The sequence below is a fragment of the Scomber scombrus genome, chromosome 17, assembly GCF_963691925.1.
Source record: "Scomber scombrus chromosome 17, fScoSco1.1, whole genome shotgun sequence".
In the NCBI taxonomy this organism is placed as follows: domain Eukaryota; kingdom Metazoa; phylum Chordata; class Actinopteri; order Scombriformes; family Scombridae; genus Scomber; species Scomber scombrus.
This window is the reverse complement of record NC_084986.1, coordinates 18,975,487-18,989,811: the sequence shown is the minus strand read 5'-3', so window position 1 is coordinate 18,989,811 and position 14,325 is coordinate 18,975,487. Positions and strand designations below refer to the sequence as shown.

The 14,325-nt window shown below is 38.5% G+C and overlaps 1 protein-coding gene across 1 annotated transcript in view; it reads right to left on the bottom strand.

The window, feature by feature from the left end:
* kcnk3a (potassium channel, subfamily K, member 3a) overlaps nt 1–12,766 on the bottom strand; it is a 34,013-nt gene extending 21,247 nt beyond the window's left edge. Inside the window, exon 1 of the mRNA XM_062437446.1 lies at nt 12,484–12,766. Coding sequence (XP_062293430.1) covers nt 12,484–12,766 — 283 coding nt within the window. The remainder of the gene's footprint in view (nt 1–12,483) is intronic.
* Nucleotides 12,767–14,325: the final 1,559 nt, after the last annotated feature.

The following is a 14,325-nucleotide window of genomic DNA, read 5'->3' as shown; positions in this document are numbered from 1 at the left end:
TTTATTTCTAGATTGCTTCTTAACACAAATATGTCATCACCTTCTTCCCTGCACTTATTTCCTTGTACCAACAGGGTATCCAGGAAGTATTTCCAATAATACCTAATATTTGTATGTACAAAATATTTCCTCTGTAATTGTGGCATTATCAAAAGTTTCCTACAAATCCTTTTCCTGAAAGCGCTCAGTGAGCCAATGGTCACAGCCTCATTACCAGCATTGTTTCTGGACTCATATCCCGACTGTCTACACACTTACAAGTTCCCAATACCTTTCCTTTTCAGGTCACGAGAGGAGAAACACAGTGACTGAGCAATGTTGAAGAGACAGCTCTGTGACATTTTTACAAGCAGTCAGTCTCCTCGGCACAGAGGTTCACATTACACATCTCATTTTCCTTTGTGACTCAGTCAGTGGGCATGTTGATCTTTGTTACTGATCAGTGAGAGAAATCCCATATCAAGCATCCAAATATACACCTTTTAACTACTTAGAAAAGAGTCCAGCATTCAGTATTACCCTACATAAAAAAGATGTGATGACTCCAAGTATCCAAGTGATATAAACATTCATCAGATTTGGCGACAATCTCATAAACTGAGGTAGGATATATTTTGTTTATATACTTATCGTGTTGGCATATTTTGTTCCTGGAAAGCTTAGACACGTCTCAGTTAATCAAAAATTTCTACTGGAAAGATTATACCATTAATCGAGCGATTATGTCCAACCCTTGCTAAAAGCTTTGAGTTGTGGTGACGCACATAATTCAATGTTACAGGACATTAGATAATAGGCATTCTTTCATTCAGAGAAAAAAATGAGAAAATAGTTCTAATTTCTGGTCAAATAAAACTCACGGGAGCCAGTTTGCCACATGCAGTATAGCTTCGACAATACACGTGACGCAGTGTATATTTATATCCTGGAATAGAATCAGTAGGAAACTTCAAGTGAGAGATTCAGATCTCACTACTGTGTACTATTTTATTTGGTTAAACTCCAATCATTCCCTCGCCGGATTATGAAGTCTAATAAATACAGAGTCATATTTTGTTTAGTGAGTCAGGCAAGGACTCAACTTTCCATTGAGGCAGCGAAGCATAAAGCAGACGTACAATAGGTAAACATTGGCTGGTCATGTGAACGGAGCAGCAGCAGCAATGAGAGTCACTTCTATCAACTTTCTCAGACGTTACTCCTCCAGATCCAGAACACCAACAAGCTCTCTCTGCCAGTAATAGCTGCAGAGGTCTCATTGTTTGTCTCTCTGTGGACCCAGTTTGTACCTACAGCTCGGCGCTGTAAGTGAATGTTACATGTGCTGGAAACTACATGCAAAATCCATTAAACACTTCTTTGACACACAAGGGTTTGTTTGCTTTGTGTCTAAATATTAATAGTTATGGATGTGTTGCTGTATATTACTTTCCCTCATTATTCTTTCACATTTATCCTATTCAGTAATTCTACTACAATAATTATGATTACAAAAATATGAAGCTAATAAAATCCACATTTACTGGAGCGCCGCTGCCTTCATTAATGGCTCGTTCACATTCACAAAGTAATGACTTTTTATCAAACAGATGAACAAAGTGCAAATCATTAGAACTGTATCAGTGTAGTTTTTAGGCTTTATTTTCATACCCATTTTACCAAAGTAGAAACATAAACAGCAGATAAACAGCAGCACTGGATACAAGCTTTTCCCCTAAAAATCCTCAACTAAATTCATCTTTATTTGCAAGTTCTGTAACATCATTTAAAACCAGAGTTACAAGGTGCCTCACAGCTGCACATACAAATACAATGCCAAGAGATACAACATTAATTTGGAAATGTTCACACATAGAGTAATAAAACTATAAAAAAAACAATTGGAGTAGTTGTCCAAAGTTATCCAAATGCAGGTGGGGTTTTTTTAAAAGCTTTTTGACCAAATTATGTCTGGAACTACACATACTTTCTGAGATTTTTGCCTGTCTGGTAACGAAGAATTGCATCACATTTTTCTATGTGTTAGTAAATGTAATCTATTGCGCAAGCAGCACTTAATAGTGTTGCTATACAGCATGTAGAGTCTCAGGTAATCACACACAATTAGCACAGTATGAACATTTTAGTCATCCTAATTAACAGCTCAAAACATCAATCATCATCATAACTCCATTAAAAATCAATAGTGCAACATTTCCCACTTCAAAACAAGAAGACAGGTGCTTTTGCAAGGATTTAATGTCTGTTTCTCCAGCCAAAGATGACAAAATGGTCTCATTAAGTTCTTTATACTACAAGTGTTGCTGGAGTTTTGACCTTCAGATTATTTCCCTTCTCCATGCACCTTAGAAATAGGTGAAGTTGTGCCAGAAATATCTACTCTGTTCCCTTTGTCCTCTAAACAGGTCTGGCACTCCTAAACCATCCTGTGTTTGTGCTGCTGCAACTTTAAATGTCTCGCTCTCTTGTTAATGCTGATTACCTGCTACAGTATAATGCAGCATAATGTCAGCATGTGAACAGGGCTCATCAACTGCAAACACTAACACAAACCGGAAGAGTCTCAATATGATTAACAAGTTAGGAAAGAAGAAAAAACGATTTTCTGCTCCACAGAAACGTTTTAGCTTTTCTCTTAGATACTTTATCATTTTGTCTCCTCTGGCCTCTAAAAATAATTCAAATCAGGAATCTGAGAAGTAAAAAAAAAAAGAGCTTTACTTGAATTGCTCACAATTCAAAGAAATATGTAACCTTTGATGAAAGGTCATGGGTTGATTTTTTTTAACAGTCACAAACCAAAAAAGGTTGGGAACCAGATCTGTCTGAAACAGTGAGTGAGTGCTCTATCCACTCTTACCTCATTAATCCCTTCTGTATTGTTTTGCATAAAAAGATCACACTAGTCTGTAAACATAACCATGTTGTGTGCAGTGACTGTACATGTCATGATTTCTGGTTTATCTAGGCCTTCCTTTCATATCAGGTTGCTCAGAGCTGCTTTAAATGACTTCTTAAGACCTACAGGACAACCCATAGAGATGCCTTTATGTGATGATTTTGCAGCTTTTTTTGTGGATCACTCTCTCAATGACCCTGTCTGCAACCTGAACCTGTGTGTCCTATTCAGCTGCACACTTGTCGTCTTTGTTTTGAGGTTTGTGTAACCTTAGTGACACGCGCTGGCCATATCAAACAAAGAGAGCTTAGTCATCCTATCAGCTCTTTAAGTTTTCAGTGACAACCCTGTGGCAGCACTGACTCAAAGACGCTGAGGCCATTGCTCTTTTTTAATTAACAAATTGCTCACATGCACACTTGTGTCATGTAAAGTTTGTCCTGTGACCTTTGGGACCTTGAAAACCTGTTTACAAGCAGCCTTACGGCTCTACAAAATGTCATATTACTGTACAGCACAGTGTGTCTCCATCATGAGTGAGAATGAGAAGAGCATGATACTGAGTTACGCAAGCTAACTCACTCTGTTTTGAGGACCTTACATACAAGCACCAGTGTGGGGTTGTATGATGTGACGATATTAGACACTTAAAATGTCCTCACAATTTGCCCTTACAGAGAGAGTGGTGTTAATATCGCAGTGTGCTTGCAGGATAACAACACTGACATGGCACCTCTTACCGCATCTTCAATCTTCTGGAGAAAATGACCTCCAGCTTCAACGATTTAGGTAAAATCAAGCTCACAGCGGAGCAAACTATCTAAACGGTTCACCTCAGGAGCCCACACGGTAAATGCTATGAAAGCAGAGAGCAGTGGCCCAAATGTCTGAGCATCGTCACATCGCCTACTCATCACTTAGTTAACGGATTTGATACTTGGTAGCATATTTGTGAAATCTACAGCATTTTTAATGTCCTGCTAGGAAGATCACCTGTTGTGCAGCTGTTAAACTGACGAGCTAGCATGATGTCAGTTCTGGTGTACTGTGTTTTTATAATGGTGTACATCCTGCTAGTTGTCTGAAAACAACACACTAACCCTTCTACCCAACATCAACTGTTTGCTTTTCAGCTGTTGAATTAGTTTGGTTGTCCTGTTAGTTAGTGATACAAAATAGTCAGAGCCACAGTCACCTCCAAACCTGCAAATCACATAAAACACAGCAGCAGATCAGCAGCAGGGCCCAGATCAATTCACCCTCAATCCAATAAATTGTGAACTAAAGTGCCTGGGTTTGATTATAAACCACTCATTCTCAGCTGATTCACTACAGATTTGGCCGCATTTGAGAATTTTTCCAATTTTTGAGTAATTTTACATATTGGATTGGGAGATATTTCACTTTCACACTGCCATCCCAAGAGCCACACTATTAAGAAATTAAGTTTATAAACATGTAGCCGACATATACGTATATATTAAACTGAGTTGTTTCCTTAATTACGTTGCACTGGTAATCATATTTGCTGCCTGTATTATGTTCACAGGCAATTGTATATAATGTAATATGTAATATACTGCACTGAAGTCACAGAGAAGAGGAGATCGGGTGGATGGCTGGCACATAAGACGCAGGACTGTGATATTAGGGACTAAGACATCACATCCTGGGTCTTGTGTGCGGTTAGGTTTATGCAACAAAAGAACTCAGAACTCTTTTCTCACAAACACAAGTAAAAAGATAGTGATTTTGCTTAGAGGAAAAAGATTTTGTTCTAGTTTCAACCAGCAGAAATTTTACTGCAAAATCACATATTTTGGTGGAAAAAAAGTAAAACTCACCAAATATGTTAGTTAACAAAAAAAATGTATTCTATGTTCATAGTATACTAATATAAATTAGAAGTTTCACAGGAATAGAAAATTAACCCAAAGCCTTAGACTTCATCAGGGAGCACCATAACAATTCAAGAAATTCTGTTTATATACCACTTAACTGTTGTCCCAATTACATTGTGTTGAAATGCAATGTAACCACAACCAATCATAACCATATAAAGTTCAATGTTGCTGTAGTTAATAACAGCAGATTGTACTGCAAAATCTGATATTTTGGTGGAAAAAAAGGGTAATATTTTCATACATTCAAATCTAAAAAAATTGCGAATTCCAAGATACATTGATTATAAACATTACCTCATAAATGTTGACAGAAAACGTAATACAAATGAATGCTTCTATAAATTTTATCTTGAAGACTCTTGTCTTCCTTTATCAGAAAACTCAAAAGCACTTTCAACCAGGCGGGGAGTTCCGGTCCTCTGAAATGAGGCCAACGCAGAAGTAACTTAAAACTGCATTCTATCAAAAGGCCACCAGGGGGCGACCGTGTTGGTGTCAAAAGGACTTCCGTCTCTATACAAGTCAATGGAGAATTCTCCAACTTCTCACTTGATTTCTAACCTCAGTAAACGTTTTCAAAATGTGTTTATGGTCTCAATCGCCAGTTTAAAGCCTTCTTCAATGCAGTATGATGTTTATTTGTGAAATTTTGGCCTCCCTGATTTTATATTTGACGATAAAGCAGGGTATGCATTAGGGCGTGGCTACGTCGTGATTGACAGGTTGATTGGTTCACAGGTTCAGGAGGGCGCCTCTTGCTCCTCCTGATGCTCATATAAGTAGAATCCGTGTTGTTTTTTTTTCCGGCATGCACCGGAAATTTTCAAGATGGCGCTGCTCAGATCCGATACTATTGGCTTCCGAGCAGCAGTCCACAGACCAATGGGTGACGTCACGGATGTTACGTCCATTATATATACAGTCTATGCTTTAAACACATTCCTCCATCAAGAAAATAATGTAACTACCACCTCCCTATTGATGACACGAAATCACTAAGTTAGCTATTGATGTGTATTTATTTGTATTGTCACTTTTTTATCTATTCAATGCCCACATTCACCCAACTTTCCTCTGAGAAGTGCTCTCTGTCCGATGATGATGATAGGTGTCTGTGTGGAATAGTTGGTGAGAGATGTATTCTTTGTGCACTCAACCACTTACTGCACTCACCTCTTAAGCTGACTGAATAATAATGATGATACTAATGAAAGTAATTACCATTAATAATTTAAGGTGTGCCCTCTAATTATGCAACTGCTGAAAATGGATTCACGCCAGCCGCCAAATCAAAGCATAGTGTCAGTGATGAAAATAGGAAAAGAAAAAAAAACAGGTATTTTATTCATCATTGGTCCACATATAGAAGCATTAGACTCAGTGACCCAGAGAGGATTTGCCGAGCATGTCTCCTCATTTTCAGTGACAGCCTGCTTCACATTCATATACTAATGTGCTTCCACACTTCGTAGCTGCCCAGTACAGCAACAACTGGTGACGGAGCAACTAAACCAGAGCTGGAGGGGCTTCAGCTGTCCGCTCTGAGCCACTTTTAATGTGATGGAAGAGTTTTACTCGCAAACCAAGCAGCAGATTTTCCCCACCAGTCCCAGGCTTTAAACCAGATGGGACGCCATCTTTTGGGATTATTCGGTTCCTCTCTTTCAGCAGATTACAGATTCACAGTCAACACACAATGAGCGCAGCGTCACAGCAGAGCGCTGAGCTCACGTCTGCTGAATCAACAAGAGGCAAACAGCCAAATGATCTTTGAACGAAAACAATTTAACAGGAGGTGATTCACAATAATAAAAATCTAAGCGAAGCATGTTCTTTTTGAAGGAATGTTTTTCTAACCACAAACACATGGTGACTTTAAAGTTTTGTTTATGAGCTTGAATGGATCACAAAGAGGAAGGTTAATGACTTCAGACATTAGATAATAGACAAACAGTTAGAAGTCAAAATGCTTTCCCCCCAAGGTTATTAGGTTGTTAGATATGATGAAATAACAAAAATGGTTGAACGTCAGTTCATTAAAAAGACCAAAAGACATTTTGTCACTTATGTGTGATGGTATCTAACCATGCAGACAGTTTTGATTTCAATGGTCGGTTTTTGAGTCATCTAAGATTTCTGCTTCCAAACCACCTCAATATGGGTGAATTGTTTGGGGTGTAACACTATAGATCTTTTACAAGTACAAAGTAATTTGAAGGTGGTGCTGGATGCTGCTCTTGAATCCTTTGAATGTCATGTGATTCAATTATTTGAGCGCTACATATCTCCATTAGCAGGCTAGAGATTGAATATGGAAGACTTTTAGAAAATATACTATTGTCTGTATAATTTTGGTGAACCAACCCTTTAAGCTGGCTGGTGTAAACGTACTGCAATGTACAGAGACAGTGATGTCAGCATGAGTGAAAAAAAAATCACCAGACAAGAACATTGATACAAGACAGTTCTGCAAAACCTTTCATTGCCAACATTATTTAAATTTTTACTTACTGCACTGGCATTGAACGCTGGCATTAGATGTGAAATGTGAGCTGTGGAAAAGTGAGACTGTCCTCCCAAGAAAAACAATACAATAGGTTGTTATGCCAGTCGCCCAAAAACCACACATAGTTGCATTTGAAAGTCAGAAGCCATCTAGCTGCCGTAGTGATTACGAGCAAGAGCAGTGCACAGTTCAGAAGTTTTAAAAAAAACTCAACTATGCTTGCCCCATAACCTAAACCATGTGGTTAATACTGTAGCCTAGACGAAAGACACCTTATGCGTGACATTTTGAGCTCAAGGGTCTTCCTCAGACTGCTTCTGATAATCAGAAATGTATAAGCAGGCCACATATACTGATTGTACATGTGCTGTATATTCATTTTTTGTAAAAAAAAAAAAAAAAAAAACGTACAGAAAAGAAATACCTCAAGTGGTTGGTATTCCAATAAAGGACTCGATAGATAGCCGTAATGTATATTTATTAGAGACACCTCTGTCTATTTATAAAAATATATCTATTCATTTTACACAGAGAAAGAATTTAAATATATGTATTTATAAAGATGGTCTAATGCAAATAACTAATAAGTGTCCAGTGTATGTATCCAGAACAGTTCAGGTTTTAGGAGCATTCTGTGATTCAGTATTCACCTGAATCCAAAGACACAGAGAGTAAGAGAGTCAAAGAACATTAGCATATTGTTGAGATGGATCTGTTACTTAAGAAGTGCTTTTCCAAACCCCCTTGAGTGGTTTATAAGACATCCCCTAATCTGCCTAACATGCTGGTGAGATCTTCCCCCTGTATCAGCCTTACATTTTCTCAGCTAAGTCCCTTCTCAAAATTACCCATGTGGCCATTGCCATCAGCGCCATTTCACCCAAAAAACTAACTTGTTCAACCAGCCTCACACAATGTCATAAACATGCTTAAATGCAGTTGTGGACTGGCACACATTGATAAGACCACCAGACCTCTAAAAAACTTGAACTCTGCAGCACTATCAGAAAAATACAACATCTTGTTCTGTGGCTGTGAATTTTTCCAAGACAAAACACAACACTTCCACCCTCAGATATATGTGGGGATTGAAGCTTTTCAAGCACCCAAGCAGAAGGGGATGTACTGACACTATGCTCCTAAAACCTGTCAACATTAGTCACTTGTCTATCATAACGAGCCAGAGAAGGTGACAATTTTTACTGGTTTCCTCACATATTGGTAAATTAGGTCAGCATCCGGGTAATATTTTGTTTTGAGCTGGCCTAAAACAACTGGTTACCCTGGGCTTGCCTTGAAAATACCCAAACATATTTATCAATGTTTCTTGTTCTTTTTCCTCTAGGCTACAAACATATTTAAAACTACATTACTGCCAACACTACACATTATGACAAAGAGTAATGTTTAAACAGTGATGATTTGACTCAGAAAATACTGTCAAAATACGCTAAATAATATATTAATAATATATTATTTGTCAAATAAGTGCTGGCCGATACAACTTATTTGTACTCAAATGTGTCCTTTATTTATCTAGCTCCCTATTCTAGGTCCCTGATTGGTTACATGGGTATCTGTCTAACTGTATTACCCAATACCTCAACACAGCTGAGAAGTCATGGAAGGGACATCATTAAGGAAGCCCCGCCTTGATGAGAGAACTGACAGATTGCATTCTCAATTGAATTTTGGTGCAGATAAAGCATATGGCAAAATGCAATCCAGTAAGCGGGGGCGCTATTGTACTTCATTGTATTTTTTAGCCAAAAAAATACAAAGTGATGTGAGGATTGCATTGCAACTTTGCGTATTGAATTGTCAATTGCTATATACTTTTTCAAATGGCATGACTAAATTGCACATTGAATTGCCATTTTGCAGAATGCATTTCCATTTGAATAAAGGTGCAAGAATACCATGGCAATATGGAATTTAATCAATTACATTTTCAGTCATTGTTTTCATTGAGATAATTAAAACTGTATTGAGGATAGTATTGCCAATTTGCATATTGAATTACATATTGCACAATATTTTTTCAAACTGCATGACTAAATTCTATATTGAATTGCCATTTGGCAGAATGCATTTGCCATTTGAATAAAGGCGCAGATACGCTTCCATAAAACATCCTGCAAACAGGAGCTATTTGGTGTGTGGATCTCTCTCTTTTTCAACTCTGCCAAGTATATTTTGATCCTCCACCCATCCTATTAGTCACTGGGATGTGCATGTCTTTTTGCATAATTTTTCCTCAAACCTAATCACGCCTTAACCACAGTGTTGTTACATCATTAATTTTGAGTACTGTGTAATATGGATGTAATTCCTTGGGATACTACATTGAAGAAAACACAAGCCAGCTGCTTGAGAAGAACAACACAACTGCTTCACATGTTCCTATCGTGACCAGATTCTATACAGCCCATCAGATAACAGACAGAGGATATGAGCCTTAAGACGCTGTTTTCATGTTGTGTGTTTGTCCTCAACATGGTCTCTGTGACCTTGAACTACAGCAAGGTGGTCAGTGTATGCTGTGGTCACACATACACTGACATAAGCAATGACTAGATGTTTAGCCCCTGGAGATGGGAGGCTGTAGGATGAAGGCAGAGGGAAGATGACTATCATCATACCCACAAGGCGAGCCCCTTGAGCCCCAGACTTTCATCACACCCGGTTCCCAAAGCATGCAAGGAGCTGCCCCAATCTCGTGCCATCTTGAGAGCGCTTTCTCGCTCCAGGCTCATTTATTTTCTCCTTGTGGTGTTTCTCGCATCGCTTCAATCTTTGCGGGTAAATGGACACCGTGCCCTCCAGCTACCCCTCCTCTCTGGAAAGTGATGACTGATTAATGATTGCAACGTCTCCTCCCTTTTTCACTTATGTTAAATTATTAGTAGAGCTCGCAGAGGCCAGATCTTGTCATGTGTCAACTATTTCCACCAACGTTTGTGCAGTTCAGAAATGTGGATATTTATTCATCATTGCTCTCAAGGATATTTGTTTTTCATATAATCAACAGCCTGCTTTATGTTTTATATACAGTACAATATGAATCTCATTAGTCTTTTATGCTTCTTACAAACTCATATAGATAACACTGTTTTCACACCAATTTAGGCATATCTGGAGGTATTCTGTGTTGGGTCTGAAAGTCCTGAGGCCTAATTTTATAAAGTGGCTTTATCCTTGATTTAATTATAATTTCAAAGAATATGACAGGAAATACAAGGATGTCTATTTTTAAACACTGGTTGGTGACAGAAGTAATTTCAGTCTCTCTGTTATCATCAGTAAAACCTAAATAAATCACAACTTTATCTCAGATTTAATTTATATAAACTGTAGATGTAGCTCTGTATACTGTAAGTCATGGTCGTGTGATATTGTGTGTACAGTATCTACAGTGTTAATGTCGTGTGCCAGGAGGCCAATGGAACAGTGAGGGTCTGGTGTTGTCATTAATACTTAATGGCAGGCTGAAACGCCAATCACTGTGTTTGTAGCAGCCGTGGGGCTCACAATTACTGAATGCAGTTACAGACACCCGGGTTGGGTTGGTGTGCAATTAGTCGCCTTCATCTGATAGGGTTACAATTCACAGGTCACTACTGACAACTACCCAGGACACTAAATACAGGCGGGAGGCACAGATAGGAGGTGGTGATAAGAGATGAAAAGAAGACGCGCAGGGTGAAAGATGGGGCATGTGAACCTTCTCTCAGATTAAATGAAAGCAGATGTGTGGTTGATTTGACAACAGCCTGAAAGTTACATAGTATGAGACAAAATTACACACATTATTTTCTTTTTGGCTTCATTTTTTATGTCATATTAATTTAACAAACTCTATGCTTTGAGTACTTGTAGTTGTGAGCAAAGTGTTATGCAAAGAACTGCAGTTAAAGTTTAAGGCAATGAAAGTAAAAAAGGCCAGCAGCATGTAAGGGCTCTTGGAGCAGGAATAATGACTAAGAGAGCACAAGGGAAGGCAAATGACTGCCTCATAACTTAAGATTCCCGGAGCGTCCTCTCTAATGACAACTTTCAGTTACGAGCAGCAGAGACACTTGTCCTTAAGAGTCCCTTTTTGGCTGCTGCCTTTGACTTTGAGGTGACCATTTTCAGTGCTGAAATTCAGTAAAAATGCTGCAATACAAAAGGACTTAGATGACAACCTGTTGGCAGGACCATTTTCTCTGTGTTCAGGTCCAAAGAAGTCTCCTCTCTGTTCGATTTGTGTGAAGTGATGCACACACATTAGATGGCAGTGATGGTGTCTCCAGACACCAAAAGCACTTCACGTTGCCATGAAAATCGTGTACTCCTACAGGGACTGCTGAGCTTATTATGAAGGTTCACCTCATTTGTGGTATTTATATCATTATAATAATCATATAACAATCCTGTATGTAATGAGTGTATTAAGTCAAATGTAACGTTTTTTAAGGTGTGATTTACTATAGTGTTATGGCCATATACTTAAAATGGTATTGCAGGAGATTCATCGTACACCTGTACTTAAAACTGACTTTATACTTTTTCTATGTGTGGTATCACTATTCATTTTTTCATTACTTACTGTATTAATCCTACAGTATGAGGTTCCTAAAAGCATGTTTTATATGTCTTCCGCAGTGACTAAATACCTAACATGTAGTCTAACACTAACAGAGACTATTTTCCCCATTATGAGCATTTTTGCTTTTGATGTCAATTTTGCTAATACTAAAATACTTTTACTTGACTGACAATTAAATGCTATTTTTACTCAAGTCTGAGTAAGTAAGTAGATCTGAGTACTTCATCAGTGTATATTCTTTATAGTTGCAGTGGATTTATGGCACACCTGTTGTACTGTATAATGAGTTTATAAACATGGCATGTTATGGAATTTCCTCAGTCTGTGGTATCGCTGCAGTGCTCTTAAGTGTATTGTAATCGCTGATTATGTAAAACTGAGTTGATGGAGACCTGTGGTGTGGTAGTTTTCATAAAAGCATTCTTTGGTTACTTTAACCTACCATTCATCTAATAGCAGTTTACAGCCATTGATCCTGCCTCACATTTAACAGAAGCCACCGTATAATCCATCATTTCAACTTTTTTCGCCCACAGAATAAAAATCAAAGTTCCCAGGGATGATCTCAGTAATGCTCTCTTACCTATGGTAGTGATCACAGTGATGGCGAAGTAAAACGAGCCGGCGAATCTCCATTGCACCCCGGCTTTGTGCGGCTTCAGCTGCAGCACCACCTTCTCCAGCTTGTCAAAGTCCTCCGTGGACAAGTTGAAGGTTCTCAGCAGCTCCACTTTCCTCAGGTGCAGCTCCATCCGCTGAGTCGTCTCCTTCTGAGACTCCAGCGCGTCAAAAATCGCAGCGCCGACTATCAAGTAGGTGAAGGTACAGATGATGAGGGCGAGGGTCCTCACGTTTTGCCTCTTCATGGTGGTACGGTGCTTGTCAGGGCGACAGGCGGAGTGTCAGCGCGGGTCTGGAGGACGGGGAGCTGGGCTGGCTCATGGCTGTGCTGCTCTGACGGAGCAGAGGAGCTCTCTGATTACTTTATGAGCCGAGGAGCTGTTCATTCAGCACCACCCCTCCCTCCCACTGCAGGAATCCTCCCCCTCCACCTACCCAACCATCCCTCCCTTTTTCTCTCTCTCTCCTGTCTGGGATTTGACAGCATATTAGGGTAAAAATATTACGTGTATCCCAGTTTAACAAAATACTGTGTGCACTGGACTCTGTAATTTGGCTTTGTCAAGGTTTAGTCATCTAGTGGTGGGGAAATTATAAAACACATCTCACTCAGGTAAAAGTAGCAGTACCAGAATAAAAAAAACTCAAAGTTCAAAAAATGATTTAAGTATCCCCTCTAGGCATGTGGTAAGATATATAAAAGATACTTATTATTGGAATCATAATATGAGTCTAATGTGTTTTTCCTCATAAAAAAAGTATAATTACCTCATTAAAAGCCTTAAAATCTAATTATTTATTGTCCCTCATTAAAAAATCAAGAATTAATGAATATGAAAATATTGTTCATGTCAAAAGTTTTACTTTTTTACTGGACAAAAGAGGTTTCCTCCTTCACTGAAAAGTCCTTTCACACATCACACTTGTGTAAATAGTGTACTGGGCCATGTTTAGCCTCCAAACAAGCTATGACATGTCACAAATCATGGTCATAGATCCACGCTTTAAACACAGACTTTCATTGAGCACAGAGAAACTTTCCACTTTCAGCAGATGAATGTGAAAACAGCCCTCTAGTGTCAAACTCTGTACATACATTATTCTGCACCGTGAAGTCCAAACATCAAACTGAAGAGCGAAACAAATTATTGAGTGGAGAGGTTTAAGTAAAAGCATTTAATTGGCATTAAAGGAACTGCATTATTCAGTTTGTGCATGTTAACTATGAATCCTCCATGCATGCAAATGTTAAACATGGAGTTCCACAAGGTTCAGTGCTTGGACCAATACTATTTACTGTATATGCTTCCTTCAGGCAATAGCAAACACTCCATAAACTTTAATTGTTATGCAGATGATACTAAATTATATTTATCAATGAAACCTGATGAAACAATCAAACTAAACTCCATGTATGCCTTAGGACATAAAGACCTGGATGACATGCCTTTTTTTGCTGCTAAACTCAGCAAAACAATATTTGCACAGTGTATTCCTTGGACTATGTGTTATTTGACCAATATAGGCCACTCCCATTTCCACCTGGAAAATGTTTCTGCCATTCATTAAACTTTGTACATATAATATGTTGATGACACTGAGTGAAACTTATTTTTTGGGTATCACTTGCCGTGTGTCTGTAATTGCTTACCAAAGTTTTGTAAGCATGGCCTGACGGACTTAACTGGCCAAAATTCTTCAATTATTTTGTCTAATGATTGGCTTTTCAGTCATCTGTAAAGCACTGAATTGCACTAAACTGCATGAAAGCTGCTATACAAATCAAATTTGATTGAATATTTAT